Source organism: Abramis brama (assembly GCF_963993115.1).
Source record: "Abramis brama genome assembly, chromosome: 1".
Lineage (NCBI taxonomy): Eukaryota > Metazoa > Chordata > Actinopteri > Cypriniformes > Leuciscidae > Abramis > Abramis brama.
Genome location: NC_139963.1, coordinates 41,636,601 through 41,660,996, shown reverse-complemented (window position 1 = coordinate 41,660,996; position 24,396 = coordinate 41,636,601). Strand labels below are relative to the sequence as shown.

At 39.3% G+C, this 24,396-nt stretch overlaps 1 protein-coding gene across 1 annotated transcript in view; it reads left to right on the top strand.

The window, feature by feature from the left end:
- Positions 1–18,187, top strand: part of LOC311084254 (uncharacterized protein) — a 32,291-nt gene extending 14,104 nt beyond the window's left edge. The window contains exons 7-11 of the mRNA XM_084116173.1: positions 14,768–14,911; positions 15,116–15,248; positions 15,462–15,556; positions 16,042–16,171; positions 17,380–18,187. Coding sequence (XP_083972299.1) covers positions 14,768–14,911; positions 15,116–15,248; positions 15,462–15,556; positions 16,042–16,141 — 472 coding nt within the window. The 3' untranslated portion in view covers positions 16,142–16,171; positions 17,380–18,187. The remainder of the gene's footprint in view (positions 1–14,767; positions 14,912–15,115; positions 15,249–15,461; positions 15,557–16,041; positions 16,172–17,379) is intronic.
- Positions 18,188–24,396: the final 6,209 nt, after the last annotated feature.

The following is a 24,396-nucleotide window of genomic DNA, read 5'->3' as shown; positions in this document are numbered from 1 at the left end:
TGCACATTTGAAAGCAATTTGTTTATGGGTAGCCTAAAATATCTGCAACATTTATCAAGTTCAAGGATAATTGTGCGTGCATTTCTTAATCAATATGATACTAAAATCATAATAAAGTATACTACAAAAAAATCAGATAAGTCCAGACTATGAACGCAAAGAAACTCTGTTTTACTTGACTTGGCTTGCACTGCCTTAGCCTAGCACTACTGCGACTATTATTATTATTATTATTAATAATACTAATATTAATTTAACTATTATTGTTGTTGTTGCACTGCATTCGTTGAATTCTGAATTTTGCACACATAATTGAAAGCAATTTGTTTGTGGATAGTAGCCTAAAACATATCTGCAACATTTATCAAGTTCACGGATAATTGTGCGTGCATTTATTAATCAATATAATACTAAAATCATAATAAAGTATAGGCTACTACAAAAATCAGATAAGTCCAGAATATGAACGCAAAGCGTTTAATTTGACGTTAAGCATTTTCCTCCCATAGAAACTCATTATAAGAACGCTAAATGTAGCTTAATGCATATTAGAATGTCCCCTTATTATGTCGAAATAACGAGATATTTATGTCGAAATAACGAGATATTATGTCGAAATAACGAGATATTTATGTCGAAATAACGAGATATTATGTCGAAATAACGATATTTATGTCGAAATAACGACTTATTATGTCGTAATAACGAGATATTATGTCGAAATAACGAGATATTATGTCGAAATAACGACTTATTATGTCGTAATAACGAGATATTTATGTCGAAATAACGACTTATTATGTCGAAATAACGACTTATTATGTCGAAATAACGACTTATTAAGTCGAAATAACGAGATATTATGTCGAAATAACGAGATATTATGTCGAAATAACGACTTATTAAGTCGAAATAACGAGATAAGTTTTCTTTCTTCTTTTTTCTCACCTTGCGGTTCAGGGCTTCCGTATGTGGTAATGTCACTCACCTAAAAAAAAAAGGATTTTTTTTTTTTTTTAATCTGCAGATGCACTATGACCTTAGGCTAACTCTTAATAATTTAACATAGGGATCTGCTTTGGGAGTTAAATGTATACAGCACACCCAAAACTGATAATTCTGTCATCTTTTACTCTTCCTCATGTAATTCCAAATCCATATGACTTGGTCCATAACAAAGATTTTTTTTAAAGAATGTAGGCTACAGATTGCTCTTTTACATACAGTGGAATCAAAAAAGATGTAAAATCATAAAATTTGTCAATAAAACATGCACAGTTTCCCAATTGACAACTGCATCAAAAACAGACTGATGTCATAATTAAGTTTATGATATTGATAACTAAAATTATAAAGTTATTTACTTATTGTTTTCCTCTCTATATGTGTTCATTCAAAGTAGATTCTCATGGTCGATGTTACAGATACACGAAAACTCCATGGAGATCTGTAAAAAACGAGTCAGTTGGAATCACCACAAAGTTTTACTACTATAAGTAGCCTATTCTTAAATTGTTCTAAAGAAATAATAATTAATAATAATCTTTAGAAATAATAATTAAAATAATAATAATATTGACAGTTGCTATTAAATGGTTTACCTCATCCTTTAGAAAAAGTGCAGGTGGCAGGCCATCTCTCTCTGAACTCCTCAACTAGTGTAAATGCATAATGAGCAAACATCTCATTTGATATGACAAAACATTCAGTTGATTATAAAAATGATAAATACCAGACATGTTCAAGTCCCTAAAGGCCAAGTCAAGTCTAGTTTGTACCTTTTTTTAACAATATTTCTTTCAGCTAACCTAGTAATTGTAATTAAGTGTTTTAAACTTTCAAAACGGATTTCTACTTCAAAAATGTCTAACATAGCACATCAATTATTACTTAAATCATTAATGAATTAGTTTAAAATAAAAATTTTATTCACAATAAAAAAATATTATTTTTAAAATACATAACATTATGCCATTTGGAATGCAGGGAGAGTCACCACGAGAAAAAAACTAAACGTGCTGTGTATTTTGAGCTATTTGAGCTGCCGTAGTTTGCTGTAGTTCTAGGCAGTGATGGGTAATGTAGTCTTCCAGAGAGCGCCGGCGGTAACAGTAAACAACACAAAGAGCAATTTTTCCGTCAGTGTGTCGTTAATACATGCCTTTGACTCTTTGGAAACGCTGGATTGAATAGGCAGGATAACATCAGCATTGGCCTCTTCCAGTATTAACGTTAGTTGGTCAGAGTTGGTAACGTTAGTGATGTAATAGCGGCCTGTAACAGTGATGGTGAATTACATCAGGCCATCAGTTTGGGAAGAGCACAAAACATCAAATATGGCAAATAACATACAGTCGATTATAAAAATGATTAATACATACCAGTGATTCTGCAGAAACGCTGAACTGAAGGCAGCACTTCGCTACCGACTTCTCAACCGTCTATGCTTCTCACCACCAGCTGCAGACAGAGACCTAACCGCCGAGTCTCACACTGTGCATGCGTTCAGGGTTCAAACTGCGCACGCGCTAACAAAAAACGCGGACTTCAATGAAAACTAAAACTATTTAGTTTGAACAACAAAACATTGTACGTTTTCATCATTTAAGTAACGAATTTGTTGAATCAACTTAGTATGATGCATGAACACTTCCAATAAAAATATCTGTTCATTTTACTGTTTTATGTTTATTTGGAGAACTTTCAGTAAGTTGGATTTTTTACAGTGTTGTAATTCTTACTAGTAACAATTCAATTGTAGAGCTCTCTAATTGTAATTCTTACTAGTAAGAATTCAATTGTAGAGCTCCATAATTAAAAATGAATGGAAGTCAATGGAGACATATGACTAGTAAAAATTAATTTGTAGAGCTGTGTAATTGTAATTCTTACTAGTAATAATTGAATTAGAGAGCTCTGTAATTGTAATTCTTACTAGTAATAATTGAATTAGAGAGCTCTGTAATTGTAATTCTTACTAGTAGTAATTGAATTAGAGAGCTCTGTAATTGTAATTGCTACTAGTAAGAATTGAATTGTAGAGCTCTCTAATTGAATTCTTACTAGTAAAAATGCAATTACGACGAGTAACGCTGGGTACAATTTAAGCTAAAACGGCTTGCCATAAAACCCCATTCAAATGAATGGCAAAAGTGATGTCATTTGTCCTAGGAAGAATGTCTTTGTGGATATCTGAAATGTATGGCAAGCCGTTTTAGCTTAAATTGTACCCAGCGTTACTCGTCGTAATTGCATTTTTACTAGTAAGAATTCAATTAGAGAGCTCTACAATTCAATTCTTACTAGTAGCAATTACAATTACAGAGCTCTCTAATTCAATTATTACTAGTAAGAATTACAATTACACAGCTCTCTAATTCAGTTCTTACTAGTAACAATTCCAATTACACAGCTCTACAAATTAATTTTTACAAGTTATATGTCTCCATTGACTTCCATTCATTTTTAATTACGGAGCTCTACAATTGAATTGTTACTAGTAAGAATGCAATGGCAGAGCTCTTTAATCCAATTATTACTAGTAACAATTCCAATTGGAGAGCTCTCTAATTCAGTTGTTACTAGTAAGAATGTAATTGCAGAGCTCTTTAATTCAATTACAGAGCTCTGCAATTATACATATCTTTAATTCATATTTTTACTAGTAAAAATTCAATTGGAGAGCTCTGTAATTGCATTCTTACTAGTAAGAATTTAATTAGAGAGCTCTCTAATTGTAATTGTTACTAGTAATAATTGAATTACTATTCGACTAGGTGTCGAAACTGCACTGAAACTCACATTTGGACCTTCAACCCGTTGGACCCCATTGAAGTTGTTCATGCAGTCTCATGCAGAAAGCAGATCTTCAACCATATACATCTTGTGCGAGCCAAAGGTCAAGGCAACAGTGAGGAATCACTGGAGAGTTTGAGCAACGGACAGCCGGCTGCGGGGAAGTGGTGGAGCGGGGCTGGCCCGACGGGAGTGCGCGTGGAGCAGCGGGAACCAGAGAGGAGGCCGCTTCCGACGGTGTGGTCGCCGAGGAAGGCGAGCATTCCCGGGCGCAGGGTGACCCAGAGGCTGGTCGGGGGAGACCAGGAGCTGCTGCTGTGGACGCCGGGTGAAGCTTTGGTTCGCGTGAACTTCGTTGGGGTCGGTGTGGTAGCCTAGTCACTGAGTGAGTCACTGAGTGGCTCTCTGACTCGTGGCAGAGCGACTGCCGGTCCTGCGTTGCTGCTCAGATTGTGTTTTAGGTAATAACAAACAAGATGGCCACAAAAGAAATCAAAAAAGACATAGAGGAGTTAAAAGCAGCCATGAATATGATGGGTGATGAACTGGCTACTATTTTGAATCTCATGAATGAAATCACAGATCTTAAGAAGCAAAATGAGGAACAGCAGAACAAGGTTAACTTCTTGGAAGCTTGTGTATCAGACCTGGAGCAGTATACTCGAATGAACGATGTCTTAATAACTGGATTGAAGATTAAGCCACGGTCTTACGCTCATGCTGTGAATGGAGAGATGCGAGACGAGAGTGCGGACCGTGACGATTCAACTGAGGCTCAGGTAACAGCCTTCCTCCATGATAAAAATATATCTATAAACAGACAAAATATTGAGGCATGCCACATTATTCCAACAAGGAACCAGAAAGGCAATCATGTCGTTATTGTCCGCTTTCCTAACAGAAAGCATAAAATTGACCTGCTCAGACAGGGCCGTAAATTGAAGGGCTCAAATGTTTATATTAATGAGCATCTAACTAAAACAAATGCAGAAATTGCAAGAAAGGCAAGGTTCTTGAAGAAGAAAGGGATCATTCAAGCTACTTGGACTGCAAACTGCAAGGTGTTTGTTAAAATGAATGGCACTCCAGAGCAGGCAAAAGTTATGAGTAGGCTATCAGAAGCATTGAGCAGCTCGAAAAGTTTGAAAGTAACGTTAGTCAGTAGAGCAAACTCCTAGGAGTTTGATCATGTAGCTTTCATATTATTTTCCTTCTACCATTGTTGATTCAGCAGCTTTTGTCATGTCTAACAATTTGATTGATTTTCAATATAGTAGATGTTCTGATACTGACCAACGTATAACTGACTTTGATATGAATATCGATTCTGAAAATAATTTTTATGATAACTTGCATAACAACTGTGGCTATTATACAGAGCAACAGTTTAACAATAATATCAAACACGAGCATGGTATATCTATCATTCATTTTAATAGCAGAAGTCTGTATTCTAATTTCCAGAGTATAAGGGAATATTTAGGACAGTTCAAGAAACCCTTTAATATTATAGCCATTTCTGAAACGTGGATTAATGCCGATAGGGGCATGGATTTTGAGTTGCAGGGATATGAATTTAATTACGTGAATAGAGAGAGTAGTTGTGGTGGAGTGACGCTTTTTGTTGACAAAGGTATCATTTACAAAGTTGTTGAAAACATGGCAGTAGTCATTGATGATATAATGGAGTGTATTACAATAGAATTATGTATGGAAAAAACGAAGAATGTCCTAGTTAGTTGTGTATATAGGAAACCAGGATCTAATATTAAAACATTTATGGAAAAAATGGAAAAAATGTTTAATAAAGTAAAGCATAAAAACATTTATATCTGTGGGGATTTTAATATTGACTTATTAAACCCCAACAATCATAAATTAACAGAAGAGTTTATTGAAAAATTTTATAGTTTGAGTCTTTTTCCAATAATCACTAAACCAACTTAGAATAACAGGTAATGGTGCCACTCTGATAGATAATATTTTTACAAACAATGTTGAAAGTAATTCTTTAAGTGGAATATTAATTAATGATATAAGTGACCACCTGCCAATCTTTGTGACTTATGACTGTAATTATAGTGGAAAGAGAGAGTGTAACGAAATTAAATATAGGAGATTGAGAACTGAAGAAACTATATTTGCATTTAGAAAGGAATTAACTAAGTACAATTGGAATGAAATTGTACAAAAGGACTTAATAAATTTAATTATCCAGAATATTTCAAGGACAATGACATACAGCTGACAAATATGAATGTGGTGGTTGACAAATTCAATCATTTTTTTGTAAATGTGGGCCCTCAACTGGCCAAAGATATAAAGTATACAGGGATGAAATACTCTGTGATGGATCAAGTAGATAGAAATCCACACTCATTTGTTTTGGGAACTGTAGAAGGCAAAGAAATTATAGAGATTGTAAGTAAATATATGAATAAAACGTCAAAAGATTGTGATGACATTGATATGTCACTAGTAAAAAAAGTAATTGATGGAATTGTAGAGCCATTAACATACATATATAATCTATCATTTAAAACAGGAGTATTTCCTGAAAAGATGAAGTTGGCAAAAGTTATCCCATTATATAAAGCTGGTGACTCACATGTTTTTAATAATTATAGACCGATTATTAATTATAGACTTTCTCAGTTCTCAAAAATACTTGAAAAATTATTTGTTAAAAGGCTAGATAATTTCATTGATAAAAACAACTTACTAATGGACAGTCAATATGGATTCAGATCTGGTAGATCAACGTCTATGGCACTAATTGAGTTAGTAGACCGATTAACAAATTGTATTGAAAATAAAAAATATGCAGTAGGGATTTTCATTGATTTAAAAAAAGCCTTTGATACTGTTGATCATGAAATTATGTAAAAAAAAATGGAAAGGTATGGCATCAGAGGTGTGGGCTATAATTGGATAAAAAATTATATGGAAAATAGGAGTCAGTTTGTACAAATGGGTAATCATCGGTCAGTAAGCCTCAGTATTACCTGTGGTGTTCCACAGGGGTCAGTTTTAGGCCCCAAACTGTTTATTCTTTATCTAAATGACATTTTCAAAGTATCAAATGTACTTAAATTTACTGTTTTTGCTGATGATACAAATGTTTTTTGTTGCGGGGACAATCTGCAACAGATGATGGAAATGGTAACCATTGAAATGAATAAATTAAAACTTTGGTTTGATTCAAATAAGTTATCTCTCAATCTGAACAAAACTAAATTTATGGTATTTGGGAATCGTAATATAAATACAGATGTCAGTCTGATAACTGATAACCAAATAATTGAAAGAGTTTATGAATGTAAATTTTTGGGTGTTGTACTTGACCATAAATTGTGCTGGAAGCCCCACATCAAAAATTTGTGCATGAAGATGGCTAGGAGTATTGGTATATTGAGTAAAACCAGATACATATTGAACAAAAATACATTACATATTATGTACTGCACGCTTATTTTGCCATATATGTTATACTGTGTGGAAGTTTGGGGAAATACCTATAAAAGCAATTTACAAAATATTTGCACACTACAAAAAAAGAGCAATCAGGATAATAAATCATACTGGGTATTACGAGCACACCAATCTTCTGTTTTTAAATTCACATTTGTTAAAATTTATGGACATTGTTACATTTAAAACTGCTCAATTTATGTTTAAAGTCAAAGAAAATAATTTACCAGGTAACATAAGTGCAATGTTTAATGAAAGAGATGGGGGTTATCATCTAAGAGGATATTGTATGTTCAAACAACCTCTTGTGCGAACTGCTATTAAAAACATGTGTATATCAGTTTGTGGGGTAACCTTATGGAATGGACTGGATAATGACATCAAACAGAGTTTTAATATCATTCGGTTCAAAAATAGATTAAAGAAATCATTATTGGACCAATATAGATAAGCAAAGATTGAAACACAGGACTAAATCTGCAATGTGAAAGTGTTGTGGTTAAGGTATTGTTGTGAGTTATGTAAGATCTGAGAAAAATGAATGTATTAACTGCGTATTAATTTGCTTTGTAATATTATGTTGTTAAATAGGGGCAGGTTTAAATAAGCTAATTGCTTCTGCCTGCTCCTTCTCAAACAAATCTTTTTTTTTTTTTGGATATTATTATTATTATTATTATTATTATTATTTTATTTATGTTTTTATTACTTTTACTTTGTTTTTTGTTTTTGTGATGGTTGTTTTATTTTGTGGTTTTATTTATTGTTTAGTATGTTGTATAACTATGTTGATTGTTTGAGACAAATAATAAAGAAAGAAAGAAAGAAAGAATTAGAGAGCTCTCTAATTGTAATTCTTACTAGTAACAATTCAATTGTAGAGCTCCATAATTAAAAATGAATGGAAGTCAATGGAGACATATGACTAGTAAAAATTCATTTGTAGAGCTGTGTAATTGTAATTTAAGCTAAAACGGCTTGCCATAGAAATGTTCTTTTTGACTAGGCAAACTGAATTAAAGATATCTGCAACACATATCCAGTCTAGCTTTTAAATGTTAAAATGGCTTGCCATATCTAACAGCATTAAAAAGACGATTAAAAACTCTGGTTGCTCCAACATGGTGCTAATCAGTGCTAATTACAAGTTAACAGTTAACAGGTGCTATGTGATTTGATGATTTGAACACGCTCTGCTCCCGCCTAAAGTGTGATGCAGGCCTAATTTGCATACAGATATCTGCAACGTCATTTGACTAGTCAAAACTCTAATTCAAGATATCTGTAATTACATTTTGACTAGGCAGAATTAAAGTTACAGATATCTCAAATTTCAGATATCTCTAATCAAACTTAATTTCAAGATATCTATAACTTGATAATAGATATCTACAATTAAATTATGACTATCCCTAACTCCAGTTTGAGATATCTACAATGCCATTTTGACTAGTCATAACTCCAGTTATAGATATCTACAACGTCATTTCGCCTAGTCAAAACTTAATTTAAGATATCTGAAAAGGAACATGTAGATATCTTGAATTGAGGTGAATTAGCTTAAATTGTACCCTAATTCAATTATTACTAGTAAGAATTACAATTACACAGCTCTACAAATGAATTTTTACTAGTCATATGTCTCCATTGACTTCCATTCATTTTTAATTATGGAGCTCTACAATTGAATTGTTACTAGTAAGAATATGAATTAAAGATATGTATAATTGCAGAGCTCTGTAATTGAATTAAAGAGCTCTGCAATTACATTCTTACTAGTAACAACTGAATTAGAGAGCTCTCCAATTGGAATTGTTACTAGTAATAATTGGATTAGAGAGCTCTCTATTTAAATTGTTACTAGTAAGAATTGAATTAAAGAGCTCTGCAATTGCATTCTTACTAGTAACAATTCAATTGTAGAGCTCTCTAATTGTAATTCTTACTAGTAACAATTCAATTGTACAGCTCCGTAATTAAAAATGAATGGGAGTCAATGGAGACATATAACTTGTAAAAATTAATTTGTAGAGCTCTCTAATTGGAATTGTTACTAGTAAGAACTGAATTAGAGAGCTCTGTAATTGTAATTCTTACTAGTAGTAATTGAATTAGAGAGCTCTCTAATTGTAATTGCTACTAGTAAGAATTGAATTGTAGAGCTCTCTAATTGAATTCTTACTAGTAAAAATGCAATTACGACGAGTAACGCTGGGTACAATTTAAGCTAAAACAGCTTGCCATATTGCCATAAACTCCATTGATTTCAACTGTTTGCCTTATGCGTCAGATTAAGACGCAAAAGGCAAATTAAATTGACGCAAATAGGCAAACTAGTATAATAGGCCCTATGTCATCGCAATTTTCTAAAGATCTGGTAAGAAATAAGGCCTATTAAATTGATAATTTTTTTATAGCTACGTTTCTATAGCTACATAAATGTATTTAATGTCCATAAATCCCCTTTTTAATATTATCTGTAAAGACTTTTATCTGGGCTAGGCTACTTCCAGCAACTCCAAAGCTTTAAAATCCACGTGTGTATACATATATTTGCGTTTTTATAATGCATAATTAAATGATTGTGTAGGCCTACTGTGTATAGTTCTGGCCTGTTTCTTATTGTAAAACAAACAAAAAAAAGATTAAAACACACATTTATATTTATAGATTTGAGATCTTAAGGCTATTTTTACATTTGATGCCAGGGACATTAATAAATTAGCCTAATTACCAGCTCGCTATTAATGACGATCTGTAGAATCTGCGATATTACGTGCTTTTACGTGATATTACGTGCTTTTTTGTTCGTCAATATAGTGATGCCCATAGGGTGATGCCTATAGGAGTACCTTTGACGTCTTTCCTGTGACGCGGAAGGTACTTGACCATGCTTCAGTTTTTGACGCCCTGGGAATGAGAACGGGTTGCGAAATCACATCTCATTTTCTGATCTGAGTGGAACAAGTTAAACTTTAAAATGGTTTTGTTAATTAAAAACACATTTCACTGCTGCTGTGCATCTGTCTTTGTATTCTCTCTCTCTAAGGGCTTTGACAGCTTAGGTAACATCTCAAAATAATTAATACAAGAGAACAAAGAGCAAACGGATACAAGCATGTGTAAACTGTATCAATTGTAAATACTTTGTCTTATATAGGCTACTAGGACTTTTACTGCCTGTCACCAGATGTCATTGGATAAACGACTTCGACATTTGGTTCCTCCCACTCCACCTACACCAGCCACCCGTCAAGCTCTTCAAAGGCCACTTCGCTTGAGTTAAGGTAAGTGCCTGTTATACATTTAAAATCTTTTTAAAAAAACAAAAACAAAAAAGTTTAACTTTAGTTAATATATAACTTTAATCTTTAACTTTTTTAATATAGCCTATAAAATGTATACGGAGCCCACAAAAAAATTGGGATGGGAGAATTTTTTTTTTTTTTTCAAATCCTTTGTGTTCTCCCGCAAAACTTTTGCATTTCCTCGAAAATATATTTGCATTCATTCGGACTTGTCTCTCAGCCGCCGGCCCATAGGCCTAGAGACCAATTTATATTATAAAGCTCTTTTTTAGGGAAAATTGGGTTGAAGCTTGTTGCCTACGTTACTATGATTGTGAATTAGTGTCATTTCTGTTTTAACAACGTTTAGCTAACAAGTTATTGTTCCGCAAAGTTCGAATCTGTGAACTTACTGAACCCCTTGAGTTAAGCACTTACCGCATTTGTTTATATTTGAATCCAAGTTAAAACACTATGAACCACTCCATTGTTATCGTACGGAGCTCTGAATCACTGCCAGCGGGACATTAAACATGAAAGGTTTGTCCGAGCTCACAACAGGGTTTGCAAGGGAACTATATATATATATATATATATATATATATAGGGAAAATATTTTTTTCTCCCATCCCAAATTATTTTCCTCCACCACGTTCCTGGCCTCCGTATGTTTTTTTTTTTTTATAAAGCAGAAGTAAATATATGTTTCTGTTGTGTATATTGGTATTGATTCTTGTGGTTTATAACAGGGCTGTGTTTCCCAAAAGTGTCATAAGAAACCATTGATGCTTTTGGGAAACGCAGCCCAGAACAATGCTTAACAGAAGACAGAAAAACACCATATGTTTGAGTTATTTCACAATAAACATTTAGTCATTTTGTACATTTAGTCATTTAAACAAATTGAAATTGTAGCCTAAATAGTTTGTGTAATTAAACTGTTTTAAACTGAGTTTTAAAAGTTCATTCTAAGTTCTATTCTGTAACTAATTATAATGTAAATCATACACTATCAGTATAGAAAGGTTGCATTTTATGGGTGCAACAGCCTGTCATAGTGACCGTAGTTCAACTAGGCCTATAATATTTTGTATATTTCCATGGTTACCACTACAAGTAAACATTTTAACCATGTGTAAACAAAAATATAATCTAATAAATTCCAATTTGCCTTATAATGTTTAGTGGGTATCACTAACCATGTTACTCTTAGTAATTAAATAGTTTAAGATTTAATAATTTAAAATTTCAGTTTAGAGGTATCGTCTTGGTATCGGCGATACGGGCCCTATCATATCGAAATCCAAACCAACCAGTCTGACCAGTTTGGGCGTTTTTTCAAATAGCCTACGAGGTGCGTCTCAATTAACTCCCTAGCTTCCTTGGTCATTAATCATTATGATGCATAGGGAGATCCAGTCAGATAATTAAGTGCACTGTGTAATTTTTAGCGACATCTAGTGGTAAGGGGGGGCAACAGGAAGTCGTCTGAGACAGCAGAGAGTAGCCAGTTAAGCAATGAGGTTTCTTTACAAAAATAAACAAAGAAATTAAGTTTATGTCTTTGGGCAGACATGTAGTAGTTCAACCTACTTTATGCCCTCATACTGTGAATTCGGATATACTTCTTTTTACACATAGGCCTACTGTTTTCCCCTATTATAAGAAGTATGCTTGTGGGACTTTTTAAAGAGCAAACAATTCAGTGCACTGGTAGGATTTTGCAAATGAGAGAGCACTTAAAATGTCCGACTGCCTGATCAGTGGCCTTACTACTAGGGAGCTGATTGAGTTGATTCCACTGTTTTGATGGGCGTGTCGCATTCAAGACTTGAATGCAAATGCGTAGTGCTATGGTTGGGTAAAGATTTTGCATATTTAAATAATTTTCGCCATTAGACATCTGGAATTTTGAAAACTTCTGATGTGAAAAATATCTTGTTAAATAAACACTTGAAACATTTGCCAACAGTGTGAAACATTTATGTTTATTACTCATGCTTTATAAGTCTAAGTATTGCCTTTTTATATCATCTGTATAATTTTTCATAATTTTAATCATTTTTTGATACCATATATGCAGCCATGTGTTGTGTAAATTGTTTTGGATGTTTATGATGTATAAAATTAGACTGTATTGTTTGAGACAATTGGCCCAGTGATGTTGGTCAGTTTTAACGCTAATAACACAATAGATTTATTTCATTTGATTATTACTATGTTATTTGAATGTACTTCATTAGCTTTGTTAGAGTATTATCTAATGAGGATGCATTTCATTTGGTCGCATTCCTGCTGTGTTTTTTTTTTTTTTTTTTTTTTGAATAATTAAAATGGTCTCCAAGAACCAGCCTGACTGCTGACAAGTTCCCAAAGGTTTTCTTCTTCTTCTTTTTCTTTACAGGTGCTGTAAACTATGAAGATTTACATATTTTCAGACCTATATAGATTTGTTTGAACTTGTTTGGTACAAAAAAAACAGTTTTAAAGCTGGTATTTTTCTGAAATATGCTGAAGAAAATATAAAAGTGATTAAAAATAGACGTATAAAAGAAATGGCAATCAAGCTCTTAAATAATATAAAAGCTATGCATTTTAAAAATAAAGTTGGCAATTTATACTTAATTAAAAAAGCTGATTTTATTATTAGGACTTCAGGTGCAGTAACAGTATATATTGGGTTCTTGAATGATGGTACTTTGGTAGCAATTCATTGTGCACCTAAGAACACAGATAATATTGCCTATTTCACAAATGAACTTGATAATTTAAGGAATCCTAAGCTAGAGAGCAAAAACATAATCAAATATTTATTTTTAGAAGAGGATCGCGGGAATATTTATTTAGCAGTAACTATTTGGGATTATTTTCTGGATGAATACATTACAAATCTTCAGCATGATCCAGAAAAATACAAACTTAATGTTAAAGAAATCGTGAAGGGGATGTTTCTTGGCCTTAATGTTTTTCACCAAGCTGGAGTGATACACGGTGATATAAATCCTAGAAACATCTTGATAGGTATTTAATATATTTTCTTTATTTTCATTACACTCAGAATATCATAAATATATTTAATATTTAAAATCAAAACTCCCTTCTCAACAGATTCTGAAGTCAATGTTAGACTTGCCGGCTTTGGTAGAAGCCTCAAGCTGGAGGATTTGGAGGCAACAGAGGTCCTTACCAAAGAATATAATAATACAAAGAGCTCTGACATAGAGGTTTGTGAAATTTACAGCAGATTACCATGATTCAACTGTAGAAATGTTTTCAATAAAAAATTTGAACTTGAAAATGTTTAAAATTATGTCAACTCACATAATATTAATTAAGGCTTCATACCAGTGAAAAACATGTTTTGGATGGAATTAATGAAATTCAATTTAATGGGTCACTGAACCTAAACCACATTTTTGACCTGTTAACAAATGCAGGTTGCCCAATACTGAAAACAATGATAATGCTCATTGTGTATATTTTTAAGGGGAAACTGGTTATTTTTGCATTTCAAATCTGAGGTGTGAACACCAGTACTAAAATGGATAAATCCATCCAAAATGCAAGAATACAAATGTAGATCAGTATGTGCTTCACGGTCTGCTCCATTTATTACAGGATGCTGGAATATTGGTGTATTGGATCCTCTTGGGTGGGAAACGTCCTTTTTTGTCCATAAAGAAGCATTGGCAGAATACAAAGTACTTTCTTGAACCTCTACAAGATAAAGTGGCAATGGATCTTGTAGAACAGATGACCAACAAAGAACCGGAAAAAAGGCTGACCATTAATAAGGTCCTACGACACCCTTATTTTTGGGATAAAAACAGGTAAATTATATGTTTCAATGCCCAATAACCCTATGTTGTTTTCCTGTGGCAGTTAAATGAAAGTTCATTGCTATGCTTAGTACTTTAGTCTTGAAAGATTATTTTAATTATATATATCTAGATGTATTCACATTGCAACTGTAAACCAACCTGTAACAGAATGGACATTCATGCTGGTCTTTTAACCAAGGTTTTTCAATCAGATGTTCCTTAACTAACTCTTGCATTTATACATTTTGTGCTTGTGTCCTAATCTATCTAATAAATCTAAAAATAATAATAATAAAAAATATGTTTGTTGGGTTTGATGTGCATTTATGTTAAAGATATGCTTGTTCTGCTGCTAAACCTAATTGCTCTTTGCCTTCTCTTTTTATCATTCAGAAAAGAGGAAGTTATTAGGAAGCTGGGTGATCGACCTGAAGTCCAGTACTACATTAGTATCTCAGAAGCTTGCAAGATCAAGAAAACCGAAAAAGGTCTACCAGCAAGAGAAGCCGTTGAAAGGGCATGCAGTAATAAAAAAGTGTAGGAAAACATTTTTATTGGTGGTCTTGACTCCTGCTGTTTGGCCAATGATGCCTTTATTATTTTACCTTTATTTGAATTGAGTTATATTTCTCTCTCGTTGTTCAGACACTGTTAATGGCATCATTGTTTATGTGTTGCCAATGCTGTACAAATATATTGTGTGTTTGGCTTAATGTGCTCTTTGCCTGCTCTTTCCTTTAGGAGAGCTAAAGTCATTGAGATGCTTGGCGAAACAGAGGAAGTCCAGGACAAAACCTTTGCAAATCTTTCTAAGATTTGCGATTATGCAGAGAACTACACAAAAGGAAAAACATTTAATAAATGGAAATCAGAGGTTGGTAGAAATATCCAACAACATGACCCACAAAAACAGTATATTAGCTCTCCTTGCTGAACTGTTGTTTATAACATATCTTTAGTTAAGTAGTATGCCAAGACATCTAAGTTAACATCTGAGATTGATGATGTTCCTGATGATCACAACAGTTTTGTAATTGTTTACTACCTGAACATTTCTTGGTTTAACACCCTCGCTTTGTATTTGCAGCTTGAAGATAAATGGCCAGCCATTAACATTGACAATGGTACTCCAGAGGACGTAATTGGCCTGCTCCGATGTTTTCGCAACAACATGACACACGAGTAAGACAAAAAACAACAATTTATTTTTAAATCTGTCCTTGTCTTTTGAAAATGACATTTTTCCTCATTTCAAGTTGGTCTATTTTAACCAAGCAATAAAGTTTATTTGAAGCGACAAATAATTTAAATCAATTTGGTGCAAAATAATTGTATTGAGTATTTATGTTTCGGGGAGATTTAAAGCACAGCACAGCACAATGCAAAATACCTAAAATTTGACTTAATTTGTTAAAGCTTTTTGTTACAGGTTGAAAAAAGTTGAGCTTTTACATTTAAATGTGGTATAAGAGATTCCTTATATAATGCAAAACACTCCCATCTCAAGCTCAATATTGTTCTAGTGGTCAGAGACTATTTCTAACTTATTATAGTCAGTAAGTTACACAGTAAGATTTACAGTTAATGTTTAGTTCCAAAATTGTCCCAGTGTTACATTTTATTCTTAACTGTTCTCACATTAATATTTCAATGTATTTTGTTTCCAGATTGAAATTTGCTAAAGAGGGGCTCGACCATTTTCCAGATTTCTTCATCAGCTTACACAGATTGGCTATAGACATGAGCTGGGACTGTACCTGGTCTTAAGAAGAGCAAGGAGAACATCTGCACTGTGTTGTGAGTGCAAGTGTATATCTAATGAGTGATTATAATCACGGTATTAATCAATATTTTTCCTTCTGAATATCAAATGAGTTGAATGACTTCTCTAAGCTTATGAGATTTTACTTAGTTATAGAAGTTACAGTGTGATTACTGAAATGTCCATTTCTGAGTGAACAACATCATTCCCACAATCCTCTCTGAATTCGAGTGTACATTCGAAGTACACTTGCTTTAGCACTATTTCCCAAAATCCAATGTGGAGAGGACTGAGTGCGTGTGAAAGTGCGGGAGCTAGCAAGTTTAAACCACTTTACAGCTTTCTTATTTCTGCTTTAACATTTATCTCATAGTGTCAGGACTGGTTTGATCACTGCTCTTCCTGCTTTGTCTCTTAGGCTACGTCTACTTGGTTATGTTTTCCTGTATATTTCCAAAGCACCACAGCTGTGCAGCATTTGTAATCAGCGGCGCTACTGCGCACCTATCTCTCAGATGTTTCTCCGTTTGTTAATTTTCCCACACTTTTCCCACACAATTTTGCCACTTTCTGTGGCAACCACAGCTGAGCCGCAATGTAAGTCAAGTCATCTCCCTTTATATAGCGCTTTTAACAATGTAGATTGTTCTAAAGCAGCTGTACATTGATAATAGGAAATTAAAGTAAAGTGTTTTGGCTTTATAGCAGCTCTAGAATAAAGCTATTGTCCAGCTTAAGTTAGTTTGATTAATTCACTTCTGTCTCAATGATCATAACAGACACCGTTTTAACAGAAAACTTTTAAGTTCTTTCTACGCAAATTTCAAAAACGCAAACCAGTGAGAACGCTGATGGCGTACACATGCGTATTACGAGTTCAGTCTATAGGTATGTGGGTTAAATATATGTGCGCAAGCATTTAGTCCTTCCCTACAAACCCTCAACATACTACTTGTCTGGCCTTAAAATTAATAATACAGAATTTGTATCGCTTCCACGTAGCCACGCGAACCGGAATTATCCCGACAACGCTTTATCTGTAGATAGGTAAAGGGAGTGTAGTTATTGCTCTTGCTCACCTCTTTCACCTGATTCCCCTCTTGTTTGATTTCTCACACTATTTAGATTCCTTCTCTATCTGTCTTCTCTGCCAGAGTGTTTTGACTGTTTTTCTGTCACTCTTCAGCCTCTTAAGTATTTTTATATTTTTGTTAAGTTTTTGATCCTGTTTTGTTTCTCCTAGTCCTGTCCAGCCCTGCAGCTCAGTTTTCCCCCATCCCTTTTTGGATTTGCCTCTGTTGGACCTTTGCCTGTACCTGGATTAATCTCTTGGATAAGAATTGGACTGTCGTTTGCTGGTTCTGACCCCGCCTGCCTCTTGACCACTCTCCTGTCTTCGCCTCTTGCATTGTTGCCTTGTTGGACTGTCTACACGTTGCTGACCCTTGTCTGTCTTTGGACTACGTCATCATCTCTTCCCCCTTGCTCGGTGGCTCGGCTGTCTGATTAAATATTGTAATGTGTGTTGTGTTTTGGGATATTGTCTTGGCAACTAATTAATGAGACTGATTGAGAAATGAGAAACACCTGGGTGGGAGCTGTGTGTTGAGAGACTGAGGGTGGAAAAAGGTTTTGTACTGGAATGGAGCGCAAAAGACGATGGAGGAGGGCTCGGTTCCGGTTACATTGTGGACAGCAAGACGGCGGTACTCACCTTTTTTTTTTTTGGGAGGGGGGTGTCGTTCGCGGCAGGTTAGGGCCGCCGGCGATGAAGATAGATAGATAGCGGGTGCGGGGAGAGAGTATATAGGGATGGGAAGTTAGGAGTGCCGTCGCTATGCTGAATGCTGATGCTATTGAACTGCAAGAGCCCGGCTGGATTTTGCCCTTTTGAAATCGACTTACGGTGGGATCTACCCTTTTGTGACTGAGACTGTCAGACGTCAACGTGAGTGCTGAAGGGACGACACCGCTCACATACCCCTTCACAGAACGGTGTGGAATAAAACCACAAAACCCCTCTGTTAATAAAACTGCCTATTTTGATTGAAGTTGTGGTGGTGTGTTGTCTTCTGGTGCCAAACCATACTGGCTAAAATAGTTAAAGGTGATGGCAGCAGCCTATTAAGAAAAACAGATATTACAATATTGTTTGCTTTTACGTTGATTTTTTTTTTTGTCCAATAAATACAGTTTGAACTGATCTGCTCTTGGGTTCTCTGTTTTTTTTTCGTCCAGGCGTTTCAGCTAGTTTTGTTTTCTACCTTTTTTTGATCAATCATTACTTGCTTACTATAAAACATTAGAATATAGAGAGTATTATATAGATGAATTCAAATTAAATGAAATTATATTAATAAGGTAAATTATATGTAGGCTATATTATTTATTTTAAAATATATTATTTAGGCATTAATTCAATTTGATGTGTTTTACTAACAGCCAGGTGTTTTAATAATTTGTAGCATTGTTGTTAGCTAAGGAAGAGATGATAATTTGGTGGATGATTTAAAAATATTCCTTAATCATCTGTAGGTAGTATATGTTGATATTCTGTGCAGTAGTGAGCGTGAAGTGGAGCCGCGATATCAAGGTCCCGCCCTCACTTCCTCATAACTCATTATGTCAGTGTGAAACGTACTCGGTTACCTAATGTAACCTCGGTTCTCTCTAGAAGAGGGAACGAGTATTGCGTAAGTTGCTTACGCATCGGGAAAGTCTTCTTTCTTCGAGATCTGAAGCCAAAAATTATCCTTAATTTTGTATTCATTGTCAACGCAGTGCGGCAGCCGGCAGACCTAGGCAGGCTGTATAAGCGTGCTCATTGGCTGCTCGGCGGCAACTGCTTAAGCCTATCAGTGAGCACTCAGAAACGTGGCCACCAATGAGGGCCCTTCGCACCCTCCACACCCTTCTAACCGTCAGAATGGGTGTGGCCAGCGTGTATATAACCAGTGCTCACAGGCTAGAAATCTGGTTTTCGCAGTCAGAAGCGCAAAAGCTCGTGGCGCGACACGGCAGGTTACGCAATACTCGTTCCCTCTTCTAGAGAGAACCGAGGTTACATTAGGTAACCGAGTACGTTCTCTTACGAGAGGTTCTCTCGTATTGCGTAAGTTGCTTACGCATCGGGAACCCTTTGTCAACGCCGTGTGCGCCGAGCATCCAGCCCATGAATCCCGGGGAGACCGGGGAAAACATTCTGCTGGAATAGGTGGCCGGTCGGAGAGACGGGCCAACACAGTACAAAGCACTTCACTCAATATATGAAATAGAGCGGCGCGGCCGGTCTATAAGCGTATAACAGTGCAATATAGTAGGGCTGGCAGAGCGAGCCCACACAGTACATATGCTAGAATAGGTGGCCGGTCGGAGAGACGGGCCAACACAGTACAAAGCACTTCACTCAGTACATATAAAATAGAGCGGCGCGGCCGGTCTATAAGCGTATAACTGTGCAACATAGTAGGGCCGGCAGAGCGAGCCCATACAGTACATAAGCACTTATTAGGGTAAGAAAAAGAGCGACATAGTCGGTCTTTCATGAAGAGAATAGACCCCCCGCGCCACAGAGTGGAATACGGGCGGCCGGCAGCGCGGGCCAACACCGGAAAGCAGCGCGTAAAGGGGAATGAGAAACAGAGCGGTCCAGCCGGTCTGAGTATAAAACACTTCACCCCAAGTATCATTCCAGAAATATCGTCAGCATGTAAACGTAGTCTGCACATGAGAGACTGGGCAGAGCATATATGTCACTTACACTGACAGTAGTTTTGCCTGTAAGGCAGGAACTTCCAGGTTATAAAACCTCACGAATGTTGATGGGGAGGCCCAGCCCGCCGCCATACAAATATCGTGGATAGAAATTCCGCTGGACCAGGCCCACGAAGAGGCCATGCCTCTAGTAGAGTGGGCTCTGATACCCAGAGGGCACTGCAGGTGTTTGGAGGCATAAGCTGCTGCAATCGCGTCCACTATCCACCTGGACAGGCTCTGTTTCGAGGCGGCGATACCCTTGTTGCGTCCGCCGAAGGAAACAAAGAGCTGCTCTGAACGCCTGAAAGCGGCGGAGCGCGTGATGTAAACTCTCAGCGCCCGGACAGGGCATAGGAGGTTATCACTGTCCCCATTATCGGATGCTGGCAGAGCCGAAAGGGGCGTAAGGGGCGAAAGGGACTTGTGCCCTAAAAGGGGTACCAATCGCTTTGGGGACGTAACCGTGTCTCGGTCTGAGAATGACTTTCGAGTCATTCGGTCCGAACTCAAGACATGCAGGGCTAACAGATAGCGCGTGCAAATCCCCCACACGTTTAACTGAAGACAGAGCTATCAGAAAAACGGTTTTAAGCGACAGGTACTTTAAATCCACGGATTCGAGTGGTTCAAAGGGAAAAGCCTTCAGGGCCTCCAGGACCAAGGACAGATCCCAAATAGGAACCGAGGGGGGCCGCGGGGGATTCATCCGTCTAGCTCCTCTGAGGAAGCGGATAATGAGTTCGTTCCTTCCTATTGCCCGGCCGCGCGTCGTCTCAGCGAACGCCGCAATAGCCGCCACATACACTTTGAGCGTGGAAGGGGACCTGCCCTTTTCCAACAGCTCTTGTAGGAAGGAAAGCACCCGCGGGACCCCGCATGCGCGTGGATCCAAGCTCTTGGTAGCGCACCATTTAGAAAACACTGACCATTTAGATGCGTAGAGCCGTCTCGTAGAGGGAGCTCTAGACTGTGTGATCGTGTTCACGACCCCTTCTGGCAGGTCAACGGGTATCCGTTGATCACCCATGCATGCAGAGACCAACGCTCTGGATGGGGATGCCAAATCGATCCACCGGCTTGGGAGAGGAGATCCTTTCTCACCGGGATCGGCCATGGGGATGAGCGCGACAGCCTCACTAGCTCTGGGTACCAAGTTTGGTTCTCCCAGAGCGGGGCTACGAGAAGCACTGAGTGGTGCGTTTCCCTGATCCTCGAAATGACCTGTGGCAACAGGGAGATCGGAGGAAAAGCATACAGCGGGAGGCTGGGCCATGTCTGGGACAGCGCGTCCTCGCTTTTCGAGAAAAATTTCGGGCAGTGAGCGTTGTCTTCCGACGCAAAGAGGTCGATTTCCGCTTTGCCGAATAGGCGCCAGAGAAACTGGACTGTCTGGGGGTGCAGGGACCATTCTCCCGGGGGAATGTTGTCCCTGGACAGTCTGTCTGGACCGATATTCAAGTGGCCCGGCACGTGCGCGGCTCTCAGCGAGCGCAACGAGCGGTAAGCCCACACGAGAAGGCGTTCTGTCAGTTTGCACAGATTCCTGGATCTGACACCGCCCTGTCGGTTCACATAGGATACCACGGACATGTTGTCCGAGCGGACTAGCACATGGTGATCCTGTATGAATGGGAGGAAGCGCTTGAGCGCGTTCTCGACCGCTATCATCTCCAAACAGTTTATGTGGAGGCATTTTTCCTGGTCTGACCACAGGCCAAAAACCGGTTTGCCCTCGAACAGAGCGCCCCAACCTGAGGTGGAAGCGTCCGTCGAGATAACTTTGCGGTGTGAGATGGCTCCCATTGTCACTCCCCGCTGGTACCAGTCGGCCGCTAACCAGGGCTTCAGTGCTGAAACGCAGCTCTGAGTCACCCTGATTCGGATGCCGCCGGAAGCCCAGGCTCTGTGAGGCACTCGGGCATTCAGCCAGCGTTGTAGCGGGCGCATCCGTAAGAGACCCAGCTGAAGCACTGCTGCAGCTGAGGCCATACAACCCAGCAACCTCTGAAATGTTTTGAGAGGTGCGGTGCTGCCCGGCCGGAAGGACGCGGCCAGGCGTCGAATGCAGCGCGCGCGCTGTGTCGACAGGCGGGCCGTCATTGCCACAGAGTCCAAATCCAAACCCAGAAAAGAGGTTGATTGGCTGGGCACTAGCGAGCTCTTGGTCCAATTGACCGTAAGCCCCAGGCTGTCCAAGTGGCTTAGAAGCACTGTTCTGTGGGCGATGAGTTCGGCCTCTGACTGTGCTAGAATCAGCCAATCGTCCAAGTAGTTCAGAACTCGCATTCCCCGACCCCTCAGGGGAGCGAGAGCCGTGTCCATGCACTTTGTAAATGTACGGGGTGCCAGAGACAGGCCGAACGGCAGGACGGTGTACTGATATACCTGACCGTCGAAGGCGAATCTCAAGAATGGCCTGTGACGGGGTATTATCTGGATCTGAAAGTACGCGTCTTTTAGATCGAGAGATATAAACCAGTCCCTCGGGCGAATCTGCGCGAGAATTTGTCTGGTTGTGAGCATTTTGAACGGTCTTTTCATAAGAGCCTTGTTCAAACGTCTCAGATCCAAAATCGGTCTGAGAGCTCCGTCCTTCTTGGGAACGAGGAAATAACGGCTGTAAAAGCCCGACTCGCTCATGGAAGGGGAAACCGGTTCTATAGCCCTTTTGCACAGAAGTGTAGCTATTTCTGCTCGAAGTAGATGTGCTACTTCCCCATTCACTCTGGTCTCGATACGCGCTTGAAAGCGCGGAGGGCGGCGAGCGAACTGCAGAGTATAGCCCTGTTTTACTGTGCTCAGCACCCACTCTGACGCGCCCGGAATAGCTTCCCACGCTTTCGCGTGTACAGCCAGGGGCAGAATGGCCTCCGGGCTCTGATCGCCGCTGATCGCGGGCTCGAGAGCTCGAAACGGAGGGGCGGGCGCGGTGCGCGCTCTCTCGGTGCTTAGATACGGCGGGTCGCAAGCAGCGATAACTGGCCGTTTTACACACAGCGTCCCGGTGGCTTTGGACGGGGAACATACAGTGTGGGGCACGACGCTTGAAAGCGGCGTCGGGGGCGAAGTATTCGAGAGGATGTGTGAGCGCGTGGGAGCGGGCACAGCATCTGTATTTATAACATGACCGGTGGTGAGGGGTTGTGTAACAGAGCGGGCAGTGAGTAGGTGTGGGCACAGCGGGGTGGACACGTGACCTACTTTTAACGCTCGAGCAGCTTTTGCCTGCTTTATGTGAGTGGGCTCTGTGAGAAACACAGGGTTTATGGTGCTTGTGTGCAGAGGTGAACACAGATAAGTGGGCACATTTACTGCATTTGAAACACACACAGCGCGAGTCGCGCGACCAGGCATAATGCTCTTTTCGAGATATCTCTGGGTCGCCGTGAAAACGGCGGTTGTGTGCAGGCGAGAGGGTGAATTTACCGGCTCGTTGGCTGCGAGATGAGGGTCTGCAGTAACCGTAGCAACGGGGACTGACAGAGCGTGAAGCTTTGACGATGGTCCGGCCGCGGCGGGACACGATCGTCGCTTCTTTCCTTGGGCTAGGAGGTTTTTGCAGGCTCAGGCTTCACCGCGATCCTCTGCCGGGGTCCCCGGGGAGGAGGCGACCTGACGCGGCTGGTCGAGCGAGAGCGAGGGCGGCCTGACGCGGCTGGTCGAGCGAGAGCGAGGGCGGCCGCCCTGTCGTCGCTGCGAGGACGGAGGTCGAGCTGGGCGCTGGGCAGAGGTTTGCGCAGGCTGGTCACGAGGACGGCGTGCAGCAGGCCTGGAGCGCCGAGGCAGAAACAAATTCATAGCCTGTGTGGTCTTCTGAACCTCCGAAAAGCGGTCCACGATCCCGTTTACCGCTGGGCCGAAAAGGCCGGTGGGGGAGAGGGGGGCGTTAAGGAACACCGCGCGCTCAGACTCCCTCATATCCGCGAGCGTGAGCCAGAGATGCCTCTCTGCGACAGTCAGAGAGGCCATGCACCGTCCAATGGCCTGGGCAGCGGATTTCGTAGCGCGAAGGGAGAGGTCCGTCGCGCTCCTCAAATCCGTGATGGAAGCAGACTCCGAGCCCTTCTCATCCAGATCACGGAGGAGGTTAGCTTGGAGGATCTGCAGTATGGCCATAGAGTGGAGTGCAGAAGCGGCCTGTCCGGCGGCGGAGAAAGCGCGGCCGACGAGGGCTGATGTGGTCCTGCAAGCCTTAGACGGGAGGGCAGCCTTTGAGCGCCAACCAGAGGGCGGGCAAAGGTGCGGTGCGACCGCCTCTTCCACGGGGGGAATGGCATTATACCCCTTCTCAGCGGCGCCGTCAACCTGTGAGAGCGTCGATGAGGCGTGTGAAGAAACTCTCGCGGAGAATGGAGCATTCCACGATTTAGAGAGCTCGTTGTGAAGCTCAGGCAGGAAGGGTGCAGTTCTGACCGCTGGCTGTCGGCGGCGATGATGAAGGAAGCAGCCGTCGAGTCTGTTCGGTGCTGGCTCCTGAGGAGGAGACCAATCAAGGCCCAGCTGT